The sequence below is a fragment of the Malurus melanocephalus genome, unplaced genomic scaffold (genome assembly GCF_030028575.1).
Source record: "Malurus melanocephalus ecotype Western Australia unplaced genomic scaffold, MMel_1.1 scaffold_105, whole genome shotgun sequence".
Classification (NCBI taxonomy): Eukaryota; Metazoa; Chordata; class Aves; order Passeriformes; family Maluridae; genus Malurus; species Malurus melanocephalus.
In genome coordinates, this window is record NW_026623337.1 from 1,421,581 (window position 1) to 1,449,236 (window position 27,656).

Below are 27,656 nucleotides of genomic sequence, written 5' to 3' on the forward strand. Positions count from 1 at the left end.
TCCTGCACAGCAGAGCTCCTTCAGCTTGAGGACAAARAGCAGATTGTCCCAACAGTGGCAGCTGCCTGTCAGAGAGGTTTATTATTCCATGACAGTGAAGGATCTCACACTTACAAATCCAWCAAAATGGAATGTTTGCTCTCCAGCTCACTGTCTTTCCCATGCATCTGAGGTTTCAGATAATATAAATTAATTAATAAAAAGATTTTTTTTTCATTTGTTTATTACAGACTGAATTAAGGGTGACCTGCTGAGCAAACTAAACAATGTTCACTTTTTTCTACCTTTTAGGGGGTGGATTCTGAAATCCATTTGATTTGGTAAGAATATTTTCTTGCCTGAACACACCCCCAGATCAGTGGAATCTCTTACTGTACAGGCACTGCAGGAGGGTGGGCTGTGGGTGCAAAAAGGCAAAAAATGCTKTCCAGCTAAGTATTCATTTTTACTGTAAGGATGTGGAAGGCACGAGGGGCCTCATGYTGCTGGAGAGGTGTTGAGACTGCAGATGGATTTCCAACTTCAGTCTCTCCACCGCCTGGAGAGGGGGGAAGTTTCATGCTTTATAGAGGAAGCTCACAAAAAAAAAAATCATTTGCAGCCTGAATTTGGGAGAGCTGGTCTCTCTGGATGATGAACACAGCACAAGAGACTGAAATGGRGGAAGATCCAGTCATTCATTTATTGCAGGGCCTTCATTGCAATCAGTCCTTTTGGGTTGAAATGCTCAGGGCTGGAGAATAATCCTGGAGCAGCTGAGAATGGGGGTGTGGAGAGAAATCAGCAGTATCACTGCTTTTTAWATATTTGGAAATTGAGAGGAGCTTAGACTCACCACAGGATTTCTGCCAAATTCCAYGGGATCAGCGTTCCATGAGCCACATTTTCTGCCTCAGCAGGTGGACGTGCTGTGGTGAGACTCTGGGATTTTTAGCTAAGGGAGAAGCACAAAACAACAGCTACCAGTGAAACTGGTTTAATRATTATTTTTCTTAAACACCTTCAGTTGGGCAGTGCCAGGTCATTGCTCACTCACCCAAGAAGCCGAATGCACAGTAGAGCAACATTCCAGGTATTCCTTGGTTCCCAAACTGCTGTTCTGAATGCAGAGATATCCATCTGGTGCCCTCTTGACCGGGATACCGAGTGCTTGGGCAGTGGTGCCTGTCATAACTTTCTTACAGACTTAAGTGCAATTGTATCCATTTGTTACATACTTTGCCTTAGGGCTGCGTGTAATTCCTGTGGTTTGATGATTATCTTCGGTGTAATCAGGGTCTGAATTTCATCTACTACAAAATTTTATAGATGTGTCCACYTTGCCTTTTATTTTTTCTTTAAAAATGTTTTTTCATCTTCATCACTCAAAGCTACAGTAGAGCAGCTAAGTCTGTACTGGAATGCTTACAAGACCTTTCAATAAAGAAYTGGCTTCTAGGAGCTGTGTCACTACAAATGGATTTTTCTTCTTCCCTGCATTGCCAGCTAACAGGAAAGTTTCAGCTTCTCATGCTGTGTCACAAATGTCCCGTTAGCCCCAGGCCTCAGTCCTTGCCATTAAAAGCTTCTGATAACCAMGGCTTTCCCCACATTCTCCCAGTGATAACCAGTGCAAAGCACCTCTGTCTCTGGGCTTTGCTGCACCGGGGTGACATGTTCTAACTTGCTGTTTCTGGCTGCCTGGGTGGCTGTCATGGTGAGCAATGTCATCCTGTGACACAGTGCAAAAAAACAAATTGCATCTCTACAGGAAAATATGGTTTTGCTTCTGCATGAATTCAAGGCTGTTCTCTTACACTTAGAGAAATTAAAAGAAAAAATAAGAGCCAATAGTTTTCACTCACCTGAAGTGACTTCATCAGAAGTAACCCTGAGATCACTGCTATTTTTAGTTAATAAAGTTTTTCACAGTTGGGCTCGGCCTATTTTACTCTGTCTCCCTTTAAAGCAGCCTTGACTTCAGTGAGGTCTTAGCAGCTTCTTACAGCTGAGACCCAGCACTGTTTTTTAGGAACAGAATCCTTTTTTTCTTATCCTTTGTTGCCAATCCACAAYTGAGTTTGGAGCCGGTCAGCTCTTGGGTAAATGCACATCCCACGGTGGTATTGTAATCACTGCCTGGATGAGTGAATCCCAATAGCTTGGGTGCTGTGTTGGGAAAGGGCTGGACAGCTCTGCCCTTCCACAGGAGCTGGGAAATGGCTCCCAGGTCACYCTGCAGCTGGAGCACTTGTCCTGTAAGGAGCATCCATCCCTGAGCTGCTGCTCTGTGCACATCGGGAGGAGTGGCCGAGCACCAGCAGCACCACCGAGGATCCCTCCCAGCTTCAGGACAGACTGGGCAGAGCAGCCAAGCGTYAAGGAGAGCAATCCTTGCTGCTCACAGAAGCCATCCTGTGGGAAGGGCTGCAATATCTGCCCAGAGCTCGTGTCAGCACCACCCCGCACAGATCACCTGCACAGGGGTCCTGACTCCCAGCACTTTTCATCACAGCTTTGGGCAAGAGCCTGGCTACACATCCCCCTCCTGCCCAGCTCCTGCACCCGGGGCAGTGGTGCCCCTGAGCAGGCAGGATTGCATTTAGGTTCAACAGTGGCCATGTTCAAGCTCTGTTCCCATTTCTTACAAATTGCGCTGTTTTGGGGCACCGCCACACATCCCATGCCATGCAACTCAACTCCCTCAGGAAGACAGGGCAGGATTTGGCTCCCAGCAAATCAGTTCTGTGCTTGTGCAGCACATCAGTTCTGTTTTTGTGCTTGCTTACCCTAGCTTCCTCTCTCCGTGATGGGGCACAGTAGCCTCACTGGTGAATCAAATCTGTGTCCATGTCCCACCACCAGTAATTCCTGAAAAACACTCATGCCTGCTTAACAGAACAGAACACAGCCTGAAAAGCAGCTCAACCTCACCTTTCTCAACTATCAGTTATTGCACCTGTCACGAAAGTCACAACGAACTGGCCACAAATTTGGTTTTGCCTGCTCAGTTGAATGCCAGGCCCTGGGTGGTGCTTCTGCCCAGCAGGAAGTGTGGTGGAGCCAGAGTTAAAGGCTGGGGCACTTGCAAGGAGCTGCCCTGTCACTCAACAAGTGCCTTGTTTAGCTCCAAAACCAGCTGCTGATGCCTGTTGGGATTTTACAGTTCCAACACTGACATTAGAGCYGCCATGAATTCCACCATTCTTTCCTTCTTCTGGACCCAGCTTTAGTGCAGGAAATTCCCAAAAGCTCTGGATATCCTAACTAGTCACCCTTTTGATTGGAGAGAAAAGAGCCAAACCAACTCTCCCATCAGCTCCAATGTAAATGAATCCCTTGACTTAATGACAATACTGAAGCTCCACGGGGCAGGGCGGCGACTGCATTTTCCCAATCAAAAGATCCATAAGGATTGTGGGCTGCACCACTTCCCARGGCTTYACACGGGCACCTCCMATCTCCACCATGCCTGGAAAAGGAGCCAGGGAAAATGAGCCTGAAATGCTGCATGCACTGAATGACCCAGCTCAAAAAGCAGCCTGGAGCTACCCTTAGCAGGAAATCTCTCCCCAGAAAGAGTGGGAGGCGATGCCAGACCCCACAGCCCGGAGCTGGCAGGGTTACCTGGGTCAGAGTGCTTTGGTGAGGCTCATCCATGATGTGCTCCCTGGCAGCAGGAGGACACCCAGGCTGCAGCCACGCCGAGATGCGCGGCAACTCCACCAAAACTGTTAAAGAGAAAGGRTTTTTTCAGTCTGTGGAAAGATTTAAAATGTGGAAATGCCCAAGTGAGAAATACTTGCCCCTATGGAAAGTGATCATTACCAGTCCTATATAACCAAGTCATGGCTCAGGAATGCCATGGAAATGGCTGCTGTAACAACTTCTCCACTGTTCTTATCCAACACGACTTAAATAATTACCTTCTGTCTGCTTTCTCTATATTGGCACAGCCTATTCTTCACAGATTCTGCTGAATTCACACTAAATATATAGCRAAAAGGAACAAACTAAGACATATGATTTCATGCTGCACCATCATGGATGGCCACACCCACATTCACAAAGCAAAACTGTAACAAGCAACAGAAATTCACTCTTCATGATGACACAGAAAAATGTTACTCATTGGTGACCACTCCCGAGTTAAAAACGTTTATTCAGCTGCAAATGTTGTGTCTTTCCAACAAATGCAAAACAGCTTTTTGGTGGTAAATAGCAGGTATTTATTTGAAATGAAAAAAAAATACTTCAGTACCTGAACTATTGCATTTAATCATGTATTGTTGTAACTGTGTTACTCTACCTTTTTGCATTGGAGACAAATATACAATGAACATTCAGATATCACAGATTGCACACTAGATAGTAAATCRTCAGGCCTTTTACGTAACCACCAAAAAACAGATATTGGATTCTGCAATATAGTACAAAATTCCACACTCCAGTCTTAGCCAGTTATCTTCAATTTACTCCTGATGCTGTACAAATAAATGGCCATTTAACTAGGGCTTACAAGTTAATAACAGGACAAAAAAAATATACATTGCACTGACACAAAAAGTCAGCTGTGTTAATAGTCATGCAACAAGTAACCAAACTTGCTGAAATTAAAAATACTTTCTAAAAACAGTTTTAACTGCATAAGTATTTTATACACAGTTCATTTACCGAAACAAAAGGAGTCTTTAAATGATACAAAGCAAATATAAGTTTCTACCAATTTTATACATAAGAAAGTGCAAAATAACTTATCTAAAGTGTTTTGCTATTGAACTGATGAATGCTGGCTGGAGGCAGCCAACTCCCTCTCAAAAGCATGACATTACAGTTGCACACTACATACAAATGTTAGGAGTACATGGATAAGTTTACTACRAAGAACAAGGCAGGAGAAGACATGTGAGGTACTTGCAGAGAATACAGTCTACTAATGTTAGTGTACATGAGTATATTTTTGCTCAACAGATTTTTTACATGGAAAACAAAGCAACTATTTGCATTAGAAGCTCGAATGAAATGGAAAAAAAAAACCCCACTCCCACGTGAACACCACAGTTGCCCACAGCACCAGCTGCCAGAGGAAATACGAGCAGGTGTGTTTGTCCCCCACTGCCTCCAACAAGCAAAAATGTGKTTTTTTTGGGAACAGAATTAAGTCAGAGGGCTGTGGTGGTTTGCTTGCAAAATGTAAACTGGGCCTAGCCTGCACACTGCAGAATTTGTAAAGAATAAGGATTTCTTTAGTGCGCTGCCAAACACCGCAGGCGTGGAACAACACCCGTACAACGCGTCCCCGTGGCTACAGCCCCCTGTCCTCACAACCCCACAGCAGGACTGTGTCCTTGCTTTAGTGTTAGATCACATCAGTGCTGTTGTCATAGCCTTGCTTTTATCAGGGCTCAATCACGTGGCTGTACAATTGTAGTCCACAGAAAACAAGGCTTCCTTAAATTTGGGGTTGATTTGGAAATCTGGAGGCAACGGGAGGAAAACTGTGGACTCAAAGGCATTTAAGAGTTGTTAAAACAGCCTTTTCTTCAAACAGAAAACGTTAAGGCCACTAGCCTGTCTTCTGAACTATGCTGGTTTTGCATCATTTTGGGAAGGGTGAAGGCAACGTTAGAGAGAACAGCTGAACACAGAAATTCCAGTGCTCTGCACATGCTTACYGAGGACCTCTTCCTGTTTTTAGGGTCAAATCTGTCTGGGTAGCCAGCAGTCACTGTGGCTACTTGACCATCACTCTTTGGATCCAAAATTTGGGTCAGCTAAGCTCAACAAACCTGCATTTACTCAACAGTGTGCAAGGGCTCTAGAGAAGCCTTTTTGTTCATTTGGGGACCTAGTATACATACCAAAACAGGAATATATCTCATTTTACAGACCAGCACATACATAATAAACAAACAAGTATCAAAATACATATTTAACCTTCAGTGCATAAACATGTGATACCAGGGTAAATAGCAAGTGGTCAGAATTAACAAATTATTCACCGCTAAAAGCTCAAATCAAGAGAAGACAGGGGTGCCTCCGCAGTGCCAAGGACCCTCTGGAAGGAGCTCACCCCAACACAGAGGGCCTGGTATTTCTGATGGTGYAATTCCAACAACAATGCTGGTTTGAAGGATTTGCCGTCCCAAGTCATTGCAAGTGAAGGATAATCTCATCCCTGTGAGTGACAACACTCACTCAAGTATTATCAGAGCCACCTGTCTTCTGTTGGTCTGGGCCATATCCTTACCTCTACTTAAAAGAATCCATTGTGAATATACCTAGATCTAGGATCAGTTTGTCACCCATTTACAAAATATATACACGTTAAAAAACAAAACCAAACCGACCACCAGCCTGCCTGCTGCCCTCCCTCTCCCCCCTCGCCCAAACAAAAACCCACTGGCAAGACCTCATGCAGAAATTAAGTCCATGGGCCTATCCAATGCACAAGCTCCAATCCCAGTGGATATCAGTGTCTCTACTTCATCCCACATGTAGTGCAAAATAAATGACAAGAGTAGTAAAAAAATACTGCAATAAAATTCATATTGAAACTTAAAAACCATAATGGAAATCTACTGCTGTCCTCAAGCTGATGGTGTGTGCTGAAAGACAAAGAGAGCTCCAAGGAGCAGTTCTGACACGACCAATATCACCCTGCTTTAGAGCAATGCCTGTTGATCCAAAAGTTTTTTTGCAAAGAAGCTACGGGACAACAGCGGTTAAATTTTATGCACAAGAAATTACTTCTGTATCTATATGCAAAAGCCAATTAYTATTGACTAAAGAAGGTAAAAGCTGGTTCTTGCACTGCATGAATCAGCTGCTAATGAACAGTAAGTAATTAACAAAACTGCAGCTCTGACATATGTATAAAAGAGGCCTTATTAAATATGAACAACACTGAGGTGGTAAATAGTTTGGTATAAAATGCAACACAAGTGTACAATTTAGTTCCTGGTTATCTTACAGCTAGAATAAAATACTCCAAGTTCCTATTCTCAAAAATGTTTTCTTTTGAAAAAATCCATGTAATTCTATGAACAGCCTCACTTAAATTAAGATACTGTGGGCAACTGAAAGAACAAACATGCACAGACTGGATTTTTAACAGAAATACACATAATGCCTTCGAGTTTTCTGTTTTTGTTTTTTTTTTAACATTCGTATTTAAATTGATAGATGAGATAAAGATGCCACGCAAAGTACAGTGGTTAATCTGAAGTCCCATGTAACAGGCAGTTAAGTTCATATTTAGATAAAAAGGCCGTTATACCTATTTACAATATACACAGTTGCTTGCGAAGAAGGCAGATTTACAACTATCTTCTAAAAAGCCTTGCCCTCCCCTCCCCCCGGTTAAGATGACTAACTCTACAAAAACAAGACAAGAAGGGGTGTTTAGGATAAGTGAGGATTTTCTCGACAGCCACGTCAGAATGGGTTTAGGGGCTGCCAGTTCTGTTGGATTTGTGGTTRTTAATCATGTCTTCCTGGGCCTTGCTCTTCTCTTCATCTCGCTGTTCGCCTCGTCTGCCTTCTGTCAACACAAACCAATGCAATGATCCCTTTTTACTCTTAGTGCTTAGAAAGCAGTATAAACATAAGTGTAAACAGACAATATTCCAATCCCATCYGATGCTCTCACTGGTTCCTGGAGTGACAGCGGGGCTGGCTGAGATTTGCCAGGCCCCCATCAATTTCTGGGCCCCTCCTCTGAGCCCCGCTCGTGCTGCAGGTTGTAGAAGCAGTTCTGGCACACCCTGACCGGCGATGAAATCTTCAGCCGTTTGATTTCTGACTGAAACCTGCTGCATCTGTGGAGAAAAASAAACAACCACCACTGAACACAGGTCCTCTCCATTTATCTATCTCCATTTTCTATTGAGCTGTGGGCATTATTGTCATGACTTCAAATACCAGAAAACTGTCCTAACTTGCCTTGATATGGAGATGCAGTGCAGTGTGGCAGAAGCAGAATTTAACTCAAATGATTGCCACAGGATCAGTGACAGATAGCTTAAAAACAGGTCTTGTCACCAGAGTAGACTCAAAGAGATGAAATCAGAAATATAAGCTCTGACTTAATGGATCAGAGAGAAGATTTGCACTTCAGTTTGTGGATAAGGGGMGCTCACAACACATCCTGTATGTCTGACATTTTTCTGTCTGAGGCTGCCTGCTCGTGGCCCCTAAACCAGCACCCTCACAGCCCTGCACACAGTTTAAGGAGCCTCAATCTCTCACCAGAGTTCTGAGGTATTCCAAGCTTTACCCCACCTAAAATGCTGTACGGAAAAGAGGCCAAGGGAGGCTGTTGGCTGCTTACTTCTGGCAGAAGAGCTGTCCACAGTTCCTGCAGTGGTGCCGCCTCTCGGTGAGCGAGAAGCGCACGGTGCAGCCCGAGCAGCTGTCGCCGCCCTCGTCCTTCACCCAGTGGTCGGCGGCGGAGCGGCCGGGCTGATCGCTCACCGACCAGCTGAACACCCTGCCCCGGCCRTCCCCGATCAGGATTCTGCTGTGATCCCTGCAAGGAAAAGCAAAAGCGTTCTGCACCAGAGCATTCTGGCATGGTAACGCACAGGCATAGACCAATTTTACATGTGACAGAATGTCACGTGTTAAAGTACTGGCRTAGCCACTGGCATCCCAATTACCCTGCTCTGACTGAAAAATGGAGCTGCAGYACTCTGCACAGCATAAAGGAGGTGAATAATTCCACTTATTTTAGTAYTTTTATCTCAGTCCTTGAAGACAGCTGCCCCAAACAGTAGCACCACAACACAGCATTATGAACAATGGTACCACTTCCTGCTGACAACACCCAAAAATGCTAGAAGCCCTCACGGGTGAGCTACTCACTTGGAGATGCCGAGCGCAGTGATTTCCGCTGGGTGTGCGTTGTCTTTGCGGTCAAATGCCGTGTGCATAGTTAGTTTGCTTCTGAACACCAACTGGCGCTCCCATCTGTATCCTAGAAAGGAATGGGAAGTGGGAGGGGATAAAGCAAATTTGCTTGTTCTCATTTTTGTTCCCTCCTCCCCCAACACACTCATATGCGTGACTTTGCAGTAAGGAAAAAATCTCCCCCAGAGAGTCAAGATTTTMTCCTTTTCTGTAACATTACACTCCGGAATAAATCTAAGGGCTGTGCCCCATTTCTTTTACCTGGTTTAAGCTTGCTGTAGTGCCGTGCTTCAGCATAGCTGGGGTGTGGGTGGATAACCTGAGCATGGGGATGCATTTTTGCTTGTCCCTCAGAATAATTCACAAAGATAAATCCATCTTTCTCGTCCAAGCTGAGCTGGTCTGACCAGCGCCTGGAGTCATCGGAGCCGCTGTCTGCTGACCACGCTGCTGCTGCTCTGGCCGACGATGACCGAGGCCTGTGGCTGGTGCTGCTTGGTTGGCTCTGGCTCTCCTGCACTTTTGTGTCCTGGCCTACACATGGATCATCTGCCTCGGAGTCACTGCTGTCCTCTTCATGGGCTTCCTGCCCTGGATTCACACAACGAGGGACAAGGGGCTGTTACTGAGGCTGGTTATGGCCTGAGCTTTTTCCTTACTCTGCTGCTGCACTGCCTACAGCCCAACAGGTACCAACACTGCATGAGGGAGGGACACTCAGCAGAGCCTTTTCAGAGATGGATTCAGCTCCCGCCAGCAATCACACATTCACATTTGCTGCACTTTCTTAAACTTTTTTCTGTTTCCAGAGAACAACAATGCTTAGCTGATGCTATTTCCTACAATAGTCCCTCTGGATTATGATAGACAAAAAGAGCAAGAACTTCAAAAACACTCAAGTTGGCAAAACCTTTCAGAGACACTTACAAAGTAAGTTCAGTCAGCTGTGCAGAATCTCTGACTGAAAAATATGATGCACATTTGTTAATAACAGCATTTTTTAATAGAAAAAAAGCAATTACCAAGGACATTTATACTCCAACTGACAGTGAAAAAACTCAAAAACTGTATTTGTACAATAATTATTAATGAGTAATAATCATGGATCCAGATCCAAATCCAGATCATATCTTCAGAATGAAGAGAACAAAAGGAAGATGAGATTGCTAAAAGAAACAATCATGAAACACGGACCAAAATCTTCCAACAGGGGAAAATGATACCATTCCTTGTCTTGTATAGACTGTTCCATCAGTAGATTAATTCTGCTGTTATGCTATAATTCCATTTCAATATAAAAATATCTAGTTTTTGGACAATCCCTTGGGTGCACCAACAGCAGAAGCAAAGAAGAGCRACATTCCATCTTCACAGGAAAAAGCAGCTATGATGGGCAACATTTTTTCTTACTTGTAGCAATATTAAACTACCTTAAGTAAGTGATGATCAAAGAATTTACATGCTGTGTTTATTGTGCCCACTGGATGTCTGCTGTCCTTTGAGACAAAATCATYCATTCTGGAACTGTATAACCACGGAATTTCACCTACCTATAGCAAAGACCAGATCTAACAGGGAAACACCAAAATACTTGTCARGAGACATACCTATCTGTGCTTCMTGACAGTCCTCTTGCATTTCCAGCATCTCCACAGGCTCTGGAGCTGGTGTTTCTGGCACTTGCAAAAACTCCATCCGCCAGAACTGGAGGGACAGGGAATAAGCAAAGTGGCACTTACTGAACTCTCAGTTTTCTTCTGAGCTACTTGTAGAGTCAAAATGGCTTAGTAGAACTGTGTATTTGAACTGATGCATGCAAGGCAAYTGATGGTAGCATGCAAGGCAGCTCACATCTCTGTACTAAACCCTGTTTTTGGGGATTAGAAACTATAGGAGGACATCTGTGTTTCTGCCTGAATCCACTCCACGCGGCTGTTTGACCAGCAGATCCAGGCACACAAAAGTATTGAAAATTTGGTTAGACTTGTAGTGATCAGAGATGACACTAAGTTTCCCTTTTCCTTCTAGGTAGCAGAATGAATTGTCTCAAGGTGTGTGAAATAAAAATGGTGAACCAAAACAACAGTCTCCATGCATGAAAAGAAGCAGAGCAGGAAGGAAAATCCATCCTCTGCTGACTATTGCTGGTTACAACATCCCAATGGGGCATCAAAAAAGAAAAGGAACTGTTCAGTTGAAACACCCAAGTGCAGCAGGACTGCTTTTGGTCCTGGCCACCACACTGTGTTGAACAGACATGAATTCTCTAAATACTATTACTACCATGGCATAAACCTCATTTTCCAGGCAGAGATTCCTGGTACTTACCCGGACAACTCCATCAGAATGCCCTGTTACTATGACRTTCTGGGTGTCCCACTCATTCATCTCTGACACAAAACAACACATGATTTGCTGGCTTCGGCCAGTGAAGGTGTTCACACTCGCAGTAGGGCTGCCATTAATGCTCCACACATGGATGTAAGTGCCAGCACATGATACAATGTCWCCCTGCAAAGACAAATAACACCTCCTGATTTCCATACAAGTGCAGGTATTCTTCAGCAAAAATATAAGGCAGGTTCATTATAAGCCAAGTTACAAGACAGGCACTTTACAGGAAGTTCTATTCAAGGTGAATCAGGCCAGATAAAGAAACACTTAAGACTACATGCTTTTTTTTTTTTTAAAATTGTACTTAGAAACCCAGTCTTGGTAGCAGCCCACTTGTTCTATTTCCAGCACACAATGAGTTGACCAATTCCTCCACTTTTCACAGAATAACAATCTAACAGCATATTTTCAATACTTTCTCTTTTCAGTTTCCAAAGACCCTGCTCATGTTGACTCCACTTCATAAAAGTGCACCACCTTAAATTTCTTTTGCTTTCTTGTTGGAAAAAGTCCAAACTAGTGGAGAGGGGAAACAGRAGCTGCAGTCTATAGCACTGGCAGCACTACAACCAGACCACCAGCAGCCAATAAACTGTGACACTTGCTACCAGCTCCTTGCACTACAGCCCTGTTTTGTCTTGATTTCAACCACTGCATCTGCTCCAGCTCCAACAAGGTCCATCCAGCCCTGATGGCCATGCTTGGGAGCTGGATATATGGTGACTTGTAACTCATAGTCCCACCAGGGACAGAAGCTTTTAGGATATGTCTGTTTCCACTACAATTGGCACTGCAGCTTCACCCAAGGCATCTCCTGTTTCCTTTAATTCGGCTTAAGACAAGAGAAACCAACCAAGGTCACACATCAAAAGCTTTTCTYAGCTCTTGTGGCAGTTTGGCAGCCCACTCTAAATATCAGGCTAGTTACACTGCTTCCAGCACTGTTAATAACCTCTTCTGAACTCAAGCCACTCTACATGGAATACACCCACATACAGGTCTGGACAAATGACACAAATTACTCCCTAAGCCAGTTAATCACTTTTCAGATGAGTTATACAAGTTTTGCCAAACTAACAAATTTGGTTTAATGATTTGCAGCTCTTGCTGCTGTTCCCAGTGTGCCCTGGTGGATGGAGTTTGGCTCTCACCGTTAGTTCATTTATACAGAGTGCTGAAATGGGAGCCCTGTGACCTCGGAGCTGTGTCAGGAAGGAGAGCTTATTCAGATCCCAGATGATGCAGGTGCGATCTCGGGATCCACTCACAATTATGTGATACGCCAGYGATGCCGTCAAGCATGTGACAGTGTCAGTGTGACCCAGCAATGCCTGCAAAAGTCAGGAGCAAAAGTTGAAACCAGGAGAGAGAATAAAAATTCCACATTAAATCCTCTTACCTGAAAGACTCAGAWAATGTAACCAGAATACTTTATCAGAAGATGCAGCTGCCTTACAAGTCTTCAGTTGGTAACTATTTCCATGATTGAAAACAGTAAGAGTAATACATTTTTTTCTATCYAAAAAGTASTCTGACAAAACAGAATTTCAAGGGWCTAATGTTGCAGATCCTTCCACTGTAGAAAACCCCATTCTGCATCAGTGCCTGTTAATAAGGCCAGAATGTGTTCCAGGCTGCACCTGAAATTACATTCTGAAAACATAAATTAATGACTCCTACAGCAACTGGTGATGACTAACAGAAGATAAGAGACAAGAAACAGTGGCAACCACAACCGCAAAGTCACTTGGGATGAGGAGAAAATGAMAAGCATCTACTGGTATTAGGCCCTAATTTTACATTTTAGGCTTAATCTAACCATTGRAACAAGAGTCTGGAATGCAGTCAGATTACTGCAGCTTACTCKATTATAGATCATTGGCTAAATACAGTAAATGTCCTTCAAATAAGCTGCCCCAAAATGTAAAATAYAATGTTTTATGTTGTACTGTTTTTAAGTAAAATATTTTGGAAACAATGCTTTGGACATTTGAATAGTGCATAAGGAAAGTTATTAAATAACACCCTAAATTTCTTTTCATAAATTTGAGTGAGAGATTTCCTCTAAAAAAGTCCTGCTATTAAGATGCTAACAGAACAGCAACCTATAACAATGTTACACAGCTGCTAAAATATTTTGACTTAGTTGGGGTTGGGTTTTTTTGGTTGCATTTGTTAGGTTTTTTCTTTAATAAACAAATAAAAATTCCTCTGCTCTTAGCTGCATCTGACTTGAAAGCATGGATGCTTGTTTTAGATTAAAATTTGCTGTAATTAATTAACTTTCTTTTTCAAAAGATGAAAATTAACCTTTAAGGTATCATCCTTTCACTGTCCTTCCTGACACAGATTATAGATGGGGTGGTTACACATAACACTACAAGAAAGCAAATAATTTCACAAAACACAGCTGTATAATTTTSTTAATATCACTACCAAATTCCCTTTATCTCCAGAAAGCTCCTGGTAATCCACTATTCTCAAAAACAGTGCAATTTTAAAGATGTGTTTTGCCCACTTACAGTGCAGATCAGTATCTCAACTATTCCATTCTCCAAAAATCTGCTGGACTCACCATTTCAAAGGCTACTAAGTGAGGAATACTCATGATGTAATTACTTTGCCCTTATACCATTAATTACATGAAAGGCATTTTTATTGTATTTTACCTGTTTCAGTGTGAGTGCTTTGGCTTTTTCTTTGGAGACACCCATTTCCCACACACACACTGCGGTGCTTGTTCCTCCAGTGATAACTAGTTTGGGGTTGGGACAAATGGCACACAGTATCTGACCCCATTCTGACAAGCATTCATAAACAATCACCGCCTAAAAACACAGAAAACAAAGAATTACTGGCAGAACTAGTACTATGTAGGGTAAAAAAATAAAAACTTGGCTGCCACTTTGCATTCATTAAGTCACTTAGTTATACCRCCAGCATTCTGATGAAGACCGCCGAGAGGGAGCAATAAAACTTATGCAGCACAAGATTATTTCATTCACATGTGAAATAAATTTCCATTGCTGTAATTTTGTCACTACTGAGTACTAATTGCTGGAACAAATTTCAGATTACAAACCTTGTCTGACTCGTAGGTACCCAGTCTGCAGCTGAGGTCTGCATAGCCCCAGGCAAAAGTTTTATTCCACGTGGGTGGGATGAGAACCTTGTTCTGCTCTACTGCCAGAATGCCTTTATCAGTACACACAATCTGCCCCACAGGCTCCTTGAGCTCTGAAAAAGAAGATGGGGTTATATTTTATTGCTGGGAGAGACAAATACTATCTGATTCCCTGAAGTACCTGCTTCTCTGCCAAAGAAGGACTCTGTAGTAGCTATTTATATGTTCTTTGCTTCAGCTGCAGTGGTGGCAGCTTTTGCTCCATTCCTAACAAATGCAGAGCCAAATATAGATTAGTGYTTTCTAATTTCCTGACTCAGAGTGTTCTCTCTAAGCCCTGCCATGCCCCATGTATTAGAATGTCCTTCTCTCTTTACAGAGCAGGGAGCCACATTTCCTTTGCTCAGCTAGCAAAGAAATCCCTGTATAGCATTTACCTGCCWCACAGACAATTCACTTTTGTTCAGTTTAATGTCAGATATGAAGTCAAACACCACCTTTAGTCTCAGTGAGCTACCAACACCACCCTTTCCTGCCAACATTTCTCAGTATTTCTCGGCACTGTGGTAAGTAATCCTTTTGCCATGAAAATCACAAAAATCGAGGCTATTGCAGGCCCAGAAGCAACATATCCTGAATRATGTTTGTTAAATCCAAACTTATGAAGAGGTGCTTGGACTTCATTTTATCCCTTTATTTAAAAAATGTTATATTAAACTGGTGCAGCTATGGTGTTTCCCAGGTACCTTTTGGGTAGCTAAGAAYATAATCTTACAGCATTAGGATATTCTGAATTTGTCTTTCTAACAAAACTATGGGCAGTAAGAATATTAGAAGTACTGGAAAAATAATGTCTTGCTGAAACTCTGAAACTTCTTTGGGCAAAGAAACAGCAATATCTACTATGGGTTTAAAGCTTACCTTTCACTGGGGCAAGAGATGGCCTCAGGTTGTCCAAATGATGAAAAAAGATCTTGTCACTTGTGGAACCAGGGAGCACAGAGGCTCCCACAGCCTCTCCATTCAGACGGCTTCGAACACGCTTTGGTGGGTGGGGTTTTTTGAAGAGCTGAAATTCATCAAGAAACTAATGATGATCAAAAATTACAAGCTTACAAGAGCTTAAAAAGATCATGAATATGTCCAATATACCTTCTAAAAATTCTGCAGGTCAGCAAAYGTTACTTCTTTCAGTATTCACTAATAACTTATGGTGAACATTTCAAAAAACTTCAACAAACGATATGAAAAYGAACAAGGAGTGAAGTTGCTCTGCCCCCAGCAGGCTGTGGCATCTCAGGACCCTCACAGCATCTGTGAGAGCCCTCTTCCAAACACAGCACCAGTGTTTTGCRTCACAACTTTTTAAAAAATAGAAAAGTAAACTGCCAGGCACGTTACTAGTGCAAGTGATGGGATAAAGAAGATGCATGCTACATCATGCAGGAAAGGAGTGAAAAAATGCACAGCAGCTGGGTCACTGAGAGAGCCTGCCCTGGATCCCCCATGGAAAGTCACAGAGGAGAGGGGCAAAACTCTACACTTACATAAAAATGGGCTCCAAGAGCACTCACCACCAACAATGCCTTAAGGAAGTTTTGAGTTTCTCGAGTTTATTGCAGTCTATTTCCTCTAACAGAGCATCATGCAATTCCTGGTAGAACCCACCAGTTTTGTACCTAAAAGGCATCTGAAGGTGCAGGCAGAGCTCTGGACCCAGCTGCAGTGCTCTTCCATTGCCCTGCCCTCTGCCCCAGTCCCTGTCTGTCCCATCTGGCTTTAGCTGGGCCATGGCTGATTATCATCACAATCAYCCAGGGATTGCTTATTACATAAGAGGAGAAAACCCTACAGCCACTGCATAATTAGATTATTGAGAGCAAGGARGGGAAAGGAGAAAAGCCACAGAAGGCAGATGAACAGTTCTTAGCCTTTCTTCCAAGCAATGAGAGATTGATAGCTTTAAGTGGGTTGCCACAGGAAATATCCTGTGCCTGTCCTGAGACATTATGTGCTGAGCATTGACTTCAGAGTTTCCAACACATGGGTGGGGTGAATTGTTGAAGGTATCTGTGGCTTCCTCCAAATCTAGGATTAGAAATATTCACCAAYAGCATTTAGGATTTTCACTGGACAGCAAAAAACTCAAAAGAAATGACTCTACAGAAAAAAAAACCTCCCCAAAATAACCAGCACTGAAACCACCTGATTTAACATTACATTGAATTATTTCATGTAAACTCTTGAAGAGAACACAAACTTTAAAGCTGCACCACAAATGGGTCTTTATAGCTCCTTAACTACAGCTGTCCTACAAGAGTGATGTACCCAAGTGACTTGGTAAAAAAATGAAGCAGAAGCTATTACAAAAATCATTTTATTGCATGGTAACTTCAAATACCTTAGCACCAGGCATTACTTTGAAGTTGTACTTTCACTCCTCCCCTGTGACTTTGCAGCAAGAACASACTTATTTTTTTTAATGCTGATTTTTAGAGTTGAGCCATAATTCACTATACCTTTATTTTAAGAATGTAAAGGAGGAAAAAAGACTTTTCTAATCCCACAAGCAAAGCCCAAAGTTGATCTTTGTGTCATTTATGATGGAAACATAAATGATTTCACATCACTGGAAGAATATTTATGGATAAACACTCCCAAGCAGTTTCACTCCTAAAACACCTTCCTGTTTTATATCAACACATTCCAATTGAGTGTKAACTGAAAAATAAGAATTCTACAACAGGTATACCTGCTTTGGTATCTGTCCAAAGTTATTAATGAATCCTATGGTAGCTGTCTCTTTTAAAGGATCATTGATGTTATATATGTCCACTTGTCCCTCATAGAAGAGATGGTGAAAGACATTTACAGCTTCTACTGCAGCAGGACCTTGCTGTTTATAGCCAAAGATCAAGTCAATCCACTCATGCAGGTGAGCGCTCACAAAGTCACATTCCAGAGCCTGAAATTCAAAAGGCATGCATTAAAAATTGCTCACTGGTTGTGTTTACTACACCTGCCACAGGGAATAATGCGGAACATATTTTGACATATTTTTGTTATGTTTTGATAAAGCTTTTCATTGAAGCAAGTCTTSCCTCATCATACTCTGCAGCCGAAAAGGAAGGGGAGGGAACACTGGTTCTACAGACCTTGCCAACAATCAGACATCAACCCTGAACTCACAGACTGTGACTGCACAAATTGAGCTTAGATTTTCTACTGTCAYCATTAAAATTCAAATTACCTCCCGATGGACTCTGATAAACTCACGAGGATCTCCTTTTGCCCATGGAGGGAGTATTACATCACCAAGTTTAGTGCCATTTTGTTTGCAACCTAATAAAAACAAAAAGAAGGAAAAAAATTGAAGGGAAGTACTGAAATGGAACTGCAACAGCAGAGGTGAAAAAAAAACGGAAAAAAAAATTGAGTTCTCATATCTTGCCTCCATAAAGGAAGCCATTTTAGTCTTTTCTTTAAAATACTATGTCTCTTTTAAATGTTAGGCAATGAAACATGAAAAGTTCTGCCTCAGTTGTTCAAGTAAGATTGTTTTCAGGAGAAAGAATTCAAACATTCCTTGCTAAGGCTTCTGAAAAGGACGACAGTGTTGTATCATAGAATGAAATTATTGTGTTACTCCTGAGAATAGCCTGTACTCCTGTGATGTGTAGCCAAATATTCATTTCCTAATAGTGCAGAGTTAACTGGAATCCCCCAAAAGCTCCATGCCCAAGGATAATGGTGATTCCCCTGGTGTGCCCATGGCCTGGGCACATGATATTCATCCTGTCCTGGACAGCCCCTTCTCACTCTGGACATTAAATGGTGGCATGCAGTGAGTACCAAAAATACATTTGATAAAACTCCTCAGTTAAATTCTTGTTCTGTCCCTTRTGTCAAGAGACAATTCCAACTTCCTATTAACTCAGAGGAACACCAATAAATTTCCAAGTTTACAGAGGCACACAAAAAGTAAGTGCAACRCTCCAACAGAAACAATGCTTGCATCACCAGACTTCAAATCTTCCTTTCTTTTCAGCTGGGARGAAAGGGAGCAGGATCGCTACAAATTAACACAATCAAAAGTGCTGCAGTGCTTGACAATTGTTCCTAACAAAACCTTTCCTACTGTTGTTGTAAATGCTCAGTGAAGGATTCCTAGACTCCAGTGGTTACARTCCAATATTATCAGATACACAGATAAGTGGTCAAGATCTCAACATTTTTCCAGTAATGCCCATATTCTTCCATGTAAAATATATASCTGGGAGACGTTTTGCAGTGTATTCTTTGGTTTTGCTTTTCTTTTTTTGTAAAATTGTGCTTCCAACCTCTTATAGTAGATTTTGAATAAAGGCTTTGAGGCCATTAAAACCTATGACCTGATTAACCTTTATTGCTGCTATTAGATTCACTGCACAGAGCTCAGAATGTAAAAGCTTAATGCCACTGTTGAGAGGGATATATAATAAGTAACATGTATTTCCTACAGACAACAGGCCTCCTACATGACTCCTGCTGAACAATCACTGTCACAAAAGCTGTGGCAATTCAAAAACCCTTTAGGAAYACTTTCAAATGAAGTTCTAAAAGTGAAGACTGTCAAACAGATTTTGTGAAGCTTGAAAGAATACGCCACAAAGACAGCGAACACCATAATGGAATAGCAGGTTACATGGAGAAAAATGCAAAGCAGAGAAACTTCAAGTAAAACTATYATCTGTGCATTTTGAACTGGTAAAAACTCAAAAATTGACAAAAACATACCACTGCAAAAAAGTCCTTTCATGGACTAGTTCAGCAAGTCTCAGAAGAGACTTTGTATTAACTGCTTAAAATGAACACTCGCTGCTTGAGAWAATCTCTCATGTCTCCTCTGGCTGGCTCTGTCCTCCCACCCATAGCGCTGCTATCAAGCTCTTATTGCCTACCTAGGTCAAAATTGTTGGAATTGAGCAGGAACTCTGGGAGGTAGAAGAACTCTGGGATGAGCTCCTTCACATCTGCCATGTTGTGCTTGGAGGCGGAGTACCAGGCCTCCCGCACGCTGTGGAACATGCGGTCAGCCAGGTCGAAGTGACCRCCCTGCAGGGCAGAGAGAGGAACATGTCAGCATCACAGCATCCCCCAGCACAGCAGGCTTTGCCAGAGAGACAAATCACAGCATCCTCTGCCTARTGAAGACACTAGAATATAGCACATTTCTTCCCCTAACACAACAGATCTAACCAGCTGCATTACTTTTAGGTATGTGATAACAGAAGACATAGATACAGATACACAGAATTTTAAGAAAAGAGTCATCTGTCTGATTTCAAGTTCACTGCCTTTCGGAGAAACAGCAAAATATTTTTCACAGTAAAGCCTGCTTTGATTTTTTTTCTGCTGATACTTTGTTCTGCAWACATTCAGAAAAATGTTCACACAACAAGGAAAAAAGAAATGAATTCCATCACATCTTTTAAAAAGACACAAAATCCTGCCAGGCAATAACAACTCTGCTAAGAGATATTTCTTTTATGATATTTGATGAAAACAAAGCTGACTAATCAYATTTCTCAGTGATGTCTGAAATACACAATGAATACAAGTGATGTAATTTTTACCTGTAACCGTAAGAAAATCTGAGTGAAAGGCTCCATCCGGACAAGATAGGAAGCCACTATCATGGCTGAGGAATAGTGGGTCCCRTAGTGATAAGCTGGAGTTTCCCCTGCAGATTAAAAATTATGAACATAGGAGGAATAAAATAGTTAAGTGACAGAATCAGTACTAGTGGAACCAAAACTGTAACACTTTATTTTAGTTACTCTGTGGCTTGGACATATTCAAAATTGGAATTTACTATTTTCATTCCCAGAAGTCTGAAAGCTTTATGCTTTATGTTTTGTCACTTGAGTTTTGGCTACAGTGCAATAGCCCTAATTCAATGGGCTTCTACAGCACAGTATGAATGGTTAGTCAATTTTTCCTTTAACTAATTGAAATGCTGCAGTGCARCTACAGTGATTYCTGCTKARGAAAYAWTAATTTWTTTTTTTTWAATTTTTTGCCTTATKTTTTACTGCAGATTTAAAGTCTTGGGCAGAAATACAGATCAAAACTGTTGGCTACAGATTTTGTACAGCTTTTACTTTCCTAATTTCCTGATAAAGGTCTGCATAAGCACACTTAGAAAATACTGATTCATATCTAGCAATTAATGTCTTTGCCACCATGACACAGAACAGCACTGCAGTAATTAAACAGGCCTCCGTCTTTGATAAAAGCAGACAATAAAACTAGTCTTGCCAAACACAAGAGTTTTATTTTCAATATATAAGGAAGCTCTAAAATCATGAATAYGTAACTTAACYGCATCTCATTCTAATTTTTTTTAGYTAAGGAGCTGCTGTTTCCTTAGCCAAGAAGCATGCATTTAGATYAGAAATKAAAAAGCTAGCATACTGCTAAATGYACAAGCATTTGCATTCTTTGTACTACTTATTTTCATACAGCAGCAGTCAAACTATTAGCAGACACAGCTGGCTGGGTGCTTCATGTGCCTGCCCATTCCAGTCYTYAGACAATGTTAAACTCATCTAAACKTGCAACWGTTCTGTCTTGTTTTTACATAAAAACAAAACTGTCACTTGGATTTAAAACAAAGAATACAGGAAAAAAGCCAAGGTCCCCTTGTTCTAATTCAGTGTTTGTTGGACAGTCACTAAAAAAATGGCAGAGTTSTGCAYATCCATATCCAAACACCCTTACCCMTAATACAAAATTYCATGAATCCCTCCCAYGATGTGACAGGCACATRTCCCTCTGCTCCTCCTGCAGTATGGATTATTACTYACCATTGGGATCTTCCCAGTCCTTGTATCGCTTCTTGTACTGGGCTAACCTGTCCTCTGTTTGAGCTCCCATGGGCTTGGCCAAATTTCTGAAGGTTTTGGGATTTGTAAGATCCAGTTCCTTTAAAAATAAAAYAGACAACCATTTTATAAAACCAAACCAAATCCTTTCAACACTGCTGATTACCATGGTTAACACCACCTACCTCTTAAGGCTGTTATCCCTGCTTTCTACACACATGGTAGGTGCAATGTTGGATATGGTTAAAACAGTCCTTCAGTCTGATCCAAGGCAGTGTTTGCAATTTCATTTTAAATCACATATGGGTTTTGGATAACTTTTGCCCTGCTCCTYTCATCCTGTCCCCAATTCTCTCAACTTCTTCATGAATACTCGACCAGCACCCTAACAATGCTTTATGTAATGGTCTGGTTGATGGCAAAGGCTSAGCACAAAAGCAGTAATAGGATGTTTCACATTTTTCAAAAGTAAATTCGTCACCAAGGGGCCAGATTTCATAGTAGCCCCTACCACAGTCTTCTGGACAAAGATGTTTTCTCTGTGGGCTTAGCATACTTCAGGATATTCAGTTTAAGGTTAATGCAGACATTTACAGGAACTGGTGCAAGGCAGAGAGGCMAATGTCTCTCTGTGGATCCCAGTCYAATCCCATTTGTAAAATCAGTGCAGGCAAGAACCTGMCCCCAGGGGACAGTCAAGATTCTCTAATACCCTCCCTGCTGATAAGCGGGAGGAACAAAACAGAAACCTCCTAAGTTATGAAAGAATACTGACAAGGCTGAGAATGTATTTTATTTACCTCTGAGTCATAGTCTGCGAGGATCCAGGGAAACACAGGATACTGCATGAGGTCGTTGTAGGATCTGCCAGCCAGAGTGTTTAAGTGCATCAGGTACTGGAAGTTACTGATTTCTCCTCTCTTAAGGAAGACAGATGACAGAAYAGTAAAATCTTCACTTCACAACAGACAAACCAAACATCTACCTGCCAGACTGTCAGTGTTCAGTTCTTCCCAAACATACAAAACTTACTTCAATATTGCAATGCTCACTCTMCTTTTACTACAGCCCTCCCCCCACCTTTTCAACAGCAGAACCATTTGATGAGGATATTAYTAAACACTACAAACTAAAATGCTGATACTCTTTCTAGAGCAGTGTGTTCCATGTGTTCGAATAAGAGGATGCAACTTGTCTGTACTGATTTATTACGTATCACTACAAAAAATGCCAACATTTTCATACTTACTTCCCATCTTTGAGTAACAGATTTTTCTCCCACTAAAGTGCTAAGCAAGCCAGACCTAATGGGAAGAAGAAAGTGCATTTTTTGACTTAGCAATATGAGCTGGGCTACATCTTCACRAGACAATCCAAAATTTCAAGATGAAAAATTGTAAATTGCAACAATTAGAAAAATGTGTCTTTGTTCCTTTTTGCTTGAGTGGTACCTTTCTTTAAAATTCTAAACACACAGTGTGAAAATTATGCATGTTAATTATGCAAATCAGTGCAAGTGGAAGCTGATAAGTAGAACATTTTTAACAACTTCAATAAATCTGATGGCTTCAGCATTCCAATTCCTTTCAGAATMTATATACTGATAATGTTAATTCTGATACTCTCCAGATAATCTTGACATTAATCCAAGCATCATTTATTGGAAAGTGATGAGCTAGAGAATTTGTGAGGAACAGAACCACCTACCCTTGTTCTACGCTGGTGTTTGGTCTCTGCCCAGACACCGACTCTGAGCTGTCAGTCAGAGATGGCACCACAGCTAAAAACCTGCAGCAGCAGTTAAAAGGTTATGATTAGTGTTTTTGTCCTCAGTATGTCATCTCCTCAGAAGCARCATGCATTTAGTACAGTTACAGACTTCCTTTTGAGCAGCTCCGTAACATCTCCAACAATATCATAGGAGCCTCTTCTCACTGAAGGCATGTAGTGCCTTCTAGTGGCTCTTTCCTGCAGCACTAAGGTGCTACCAGGCATCAAAAAAGCCTCCAGATAGGTATTTCCAAACATTCATGTTAAATGTTCTAATTTATTTTACAATACCTTTGATAAACTTTGTTTCTAACTCCTTTCTGGAAAGCTAGAAGATARTTCCGTCCATCTCCTGAGAACACTTCAATTGCAATTGGCTGAAAACAAAGAGGACAAATCCATGTGAACACTAACTTATTTTCTTGTCACCTCTGAAGGTCAGGCACAGCTCAGTTTAGTCATGCTACATGTGGCACCAAATTATGGTGAAGCAGACTTTGCCAAGTGCACCCAGATGCTTTATCTTTGAACCACTGACATTCACTTACACACCCAATAAACAAACCAGAGTAAACCAAATGCTCCCACAAGGATGCCCAACCTAAACGTTCAATTTTAACACAGYGAACAGCTTAATTTTCCAAATACTCATCAGTTATGTGTTGATTAAAATTTTTAAAAATTACATTGTCAAAAAACTCCAAAGTTTTCTCTCCTATCCAAGTATGGTGTCCAAGTTACCTGCAAAAGGTACCTCCTTTTATGCACCTCCTTGATATCTTCATACGCRAAAATGCTGCAAGTTCTTTTGAGCTGACTTGGACCTTGCCTTGCTCCCCTAGGTATGATGGGCTCATGCATCCTGTAAATGAACATAAATGAACATTAAGAGAGAAGTGATTAGAATGAAGAGAAATTAGAAGAATCATGCTCTTAATTCATATGAGAGTACTGTTACAGAAACAGCTGATTTTCACAATATACCACACTACAAATTATCTGCTGTAAGCACACGCACCTGAGGTCTTCCTGCATCTTACATTATCTTGGAGCTGCCTCCTCAAAAATCTTATTAAATACTTCTTGTTCAGCTTCTAAGGATAAAGGAAGCTCTCTCTTAATGTACTCACTTTGGAGGCAGTGTCTCGATGTCCCGTATCTCCCTGGTGGCTGTCATGGTGAATCCATCGATGACATAGAAGTGCTCTTTCCCAAAGAGAAGCAGCCCCTCGCTGGTGTCAAGGCCCTGTACCCGAGCACAGCGGTACATGTGCTGGATCTGGGAGGAAAAGCAGATGCTTAGGAAAAGCAGTGAAGGAGCTCAGGCTTACTAGGTGCTTTATCACTTGTACATACAGCAAAATTCCTGTCATTCTCTCCTTTAATCAGACCTAAGGSCAGTGATTAGCAGCTGGGGAGGAAGTTGGATAAAGCCTCATTGGTATGATATAAATCTATCTATTCACCAATTTATCCACTTGTACTATGCTTCCTAAAACATATTTTAGAACCTGTAGCCTAGTCAACCATGATCCCTATTTACTAGCATACCTCARATGGATAAAATCTGAAATACTGAATCCACAGCATGGTAAATCAACACTGATCTTGGGGATAAAATAGTATTTATCAAGGTTCTCCACTCTAATGAAGAGAACAATTAATTAGGAACAGTGTGCCAAGGTCAGCATTTGTATTTTCCAWGTATATTTTCTGTCCTGACTTCTCAAGTTGACACGACAATGTACCAAGCAAGGGATAGCTCCCAGCTTTCATTTCAGGACAAGTGAATTTTTCCCTTACATGCAGAAGGTAACAAAAATTATAAAAGCATGTTTCCAGTATGGTTTTTAGGGCCAGGCACACAAACCACTCATTTCAGGGACAAAGCCGAGGAAATATACTGTATACCTTCCCTGATTTGTGTATTTATTCATGCTCGTGACACATAATGAAGAAATTCCAATGCAGTAAGTTCTTARTGTGTTTGAAGTACACAGTACCTTCTCTCCTTCTTCAAGAAGTCGAAGCAAAGTTGTATTGTCAGTCTTCTCCTCTTCATCAATTGAACTTCCCTCAACAATTTGATCCTGTGACTGGTCCTGGTTCTCATCATCTCCTCCATCAGGAGCTGAGCGAGATCGTTTTAGGGGAGGCTTCACCAGGCCTGGAGAAAAAGAGAGACAAATAAAACGCTGAGACATAAAAAATTACCTTCACAAAACCTGTAATTTTTCACATTACTGACCCAAGGCTAAGAGAGAAAAACGAGAGTCCTACAAGACTTATGGTGACCCAAGGCTAAGAGAGAAAARYAAGACTCCTACAGGACTTATGGTTATCTTAATGCAAATGCATGAGAAGATGACAAACCAACTAATCTAACCTTTGACTCTTGCAATGGTGTCCTCSCCATGCTCTGGCTCCTGCTGAGTTGTTTCACCCACTGTGCTCTCTTCTATGGCATCCTGGAAGACTGCGGGGTTTCCGGAAGCCAGGCGCATGTAGTACTCCTTGCTGTCGTAGCTGATGGCTCTTCGGTAGCGAGCAGGTTTCTTGGAAAGAAGGGAAGGAATTGCTTGGTCAGTCAACTCCTGTCTCAGTCCCTCASTGAAGGTGTTTCAGGAACAGGGTGTGCAGCATGGTGCGTGCCCATCCAGTGTTTTGTGCGTGCTCATGCACCAACAAACGGGAACAGAGTGATCTCCTCTCTTCAGGAGATCAGATCTGTCAGCTCATTTGCAAGGAGCTATTAGGCCACTCAAGTAATAATGGGGTTGCAGAAAAGCCTGCAGATAAAACTACAACATGGGCCCTAAGTGGGGCCAGTATGTTATGAACTGTCATAAAAGGCTGGGATTCTTGTGTTTGAGACTGATTGYTCAGAAGGTCATTTTATCATCTTTTTAACTCCCTACCAACATTTGCAGCYTATTTGTTAGTCAGCTGACTTCTTTGTTAGGCAGCATTTGAATAAAAAATTGCCTCAAGAAGATACAGCTATATAGAAGCTGGTATGAACTAAAAGCATCCACGGATCAACTTCAGGGCTCAAAAATTCTTCATTAATTTAGTTGCTTTTTTTTAAGTAAAGATTCTGATGGTTTATGGGCATGAGACTGGCATGAGAATAAGCATTTACCTGAAGTTATTCTTTGAGCATTGTTTGTACCTTCAGGTGGAGTTTTTGGTCTTTTTTTATTTTGTTTGGAGGTTTTTGCTTTATGGAGGACTTGTTTTGGTTTGGGGTTTTTGTGTGTGTGTGGTGTTTTTGTCCTCTGTCTGTCCCATCCCCCATCACAGGCTAATTTTTATGCTCCTGACTCAATTAAGAAAACAACATTCAGAACAGAAATCAAACTAGCTTCATTACAAGTTGATACCCAGGTTGAAGATCAAAACCACAGAAATTTATTATTCAGGTCAAATTGGCTGCCCCCAAAAATCAAAAATTCAAGGCACTGTAATTTAATTTGCTCACTTATGTTTAACCAAGTCTTCACTCCTTATCAGCACAAAAATGCCATTTCAGCAATGCTTAAAATGTCTGTGGCAACAACTTACGTATAGCCTACAAAGAAAAATCCTTAATAGCACTGATAAGGTGAAGAAAGGGAAACAGTAACAACTTATATTAGATATTCTGTACAATACAATTACTTCCATTTATATGAATTAGGTTATTGTTGAAGGTAATTCAAAATGAGTGAATGCACATTACACACTGTACTTAGTGATGGGCAAGACTGTGACTCTAATTAASAGAGAAGAGCATAATACTGAAATGCTTGCAGAGAAGCCACTTCCAAGCATGTCTGTCTTTTTCAAGACAGAATTCATATTTTTAAACCAATGTTTATTTTATCAATAGCAAAACTTAGAAGAGTCAGCTAAGACAAAATTAATATGGGCTTTAACAAAGGTTGGCCTTTTCCAGCCCATTACAGCCAAAAAGGAGACAAAATGCTCACCAGATCCTCCCTTAAAGGAAACACTTTCCCAGTAAGTGCTTCCAAGTGATTGTGTTGCCCATTACTAAATGCGTTCCACTGACCATTAGTTCAGCTCCCAAAGTCACAACACTCCACACAGTGAGAACAGTGGTAGCACAGCCCAACACAGCCTGTTAGTGTGCAGCAAGGAAGGGAAGATCTACAGAAAGTTTTATTAGGTGAAGGTTGAGGACAGCACAGTAATATCTTCTAATGTGATTACTGAAAAAACCCTTAGGCCTGGAATTATTTACTGAAAGAGCAAGTTGAAAGCCAAACGTAGAAGCCTTGTTAAGACTGCCTAACATGCAGGAGGAAAAAAGTTGTATTTATTTCACATTCTTGTTGTCAGTGTACTTGTTTCTTTACCTTTTGAGGAATGGTATCATCAGATGTCTCAGGAAGATTACTTGAGAAGTCAGACTGGAAACAGGGCATCAATTACATAAGCATCAGAGAAAGAACACTTTTGAGAAKAATGTATGATGGCATGTTCTCTACTTCATGTGAATTAGACTGTCACTACAGCTACTATTGTGTCAGACCACAATCAGGCAAAAATATCTAATGGTTTAAAACTGACTGCTATTTTTTCTGTGCTTTTTAAAAGTATTTTGACAT

The 27,656-nt window shown here is 41.5% G+C and overlaps 1 protein-coding gene across 1 annotated transcript in view; it reads right to left on the minus strand.

The window, feature by feature from the left end:
* Positions 1-4,112: 4,112 nt before the first annotated feature.
* Positions 4,113-27,656, minus strand: part of WDFY3 (WD repeat and FYVE domain containing 3) — a 152,634-nt gene continuing 129,090 nt past the window's right edge. Inside the window, exons 43-66 of the mRNA XM_057369192.1 lie at positions 27,405-27,458; positions 25,430-25,598; positions 25,047-25,210; positions 24,174-24,322; positions 23,785-23,905; positions 23,335-23,420; positions 22,981-23,061; positions 22,523-22,577; positions 22,074-22,193; positions 21,256-21,373; positions 20,023-20,129; positions 19,348-19,501; positions 17,658-17,749; positions 17,160-17,372; positions 15,329-15,476; positions 14,366-14,520; positions 13,953-14,111; positions 12,435-12,614; positions 11,218-11,400; positions 10,497-10,593; positions 9,151-9,480; positions 8,845-8,956; positions 8,312-8,509; positions 4,113-7,799 (exon numbers count right to left, since the gene is read on the minus strand). Coding sequence (XP_057225175.1) covers positions 7,679-7,799; positions 8,312-8,509; positions 8,845-8,956; positions 9,151-9,480; positions 10,497-10,593; positions 11,218-11,400; positions 12,435-12,614; positions 13,953-14,111; positions 14,366-14,520; positions 15,329-15,476; positions 17,160-17,372; positions 17,658-17,749; positions 19,348-19,501; positions 20,023-20,129; positions 21,256-21,373; positions 22,074-22,193; positions 22,523-22,577; positions 22,981-23,061; positions 23,335-23,420; positions 23,785-23,905; positions 24,174-24,322; positions 25,047-25,210; positions 25,430-25,598; positions 27,405-27,458 — 3,366 coding nt within the window. The 3' untranslated portion in view covers positions 4,113-7,678. The remainder of the gene's footprint in view (positions 7,800-8,311; positions 8,510-8,844; positions 8,957-9,150; positions 9,481-10,496; positions 10,594-11,217; positions 11,401-12,434; positions 12,615-13,952; positions 14,112-14,365; positions 14,521-15,328; positions 15,477-17,159; positions 17,373-17,657; positions 17,750-19,347; positions 19,502-20,022; positions 20,130-21,255; positions 21,374-22,073; positions 22,194-22,522; positions 22,578-22,980; positions 23,062-23,334; positions 23,421-23,784; positions 23,906-24,173; positions 24,323-25,046; positions 25,211-25,429; positions 25,599-27,404; positions 27,459-27,656) is intronic.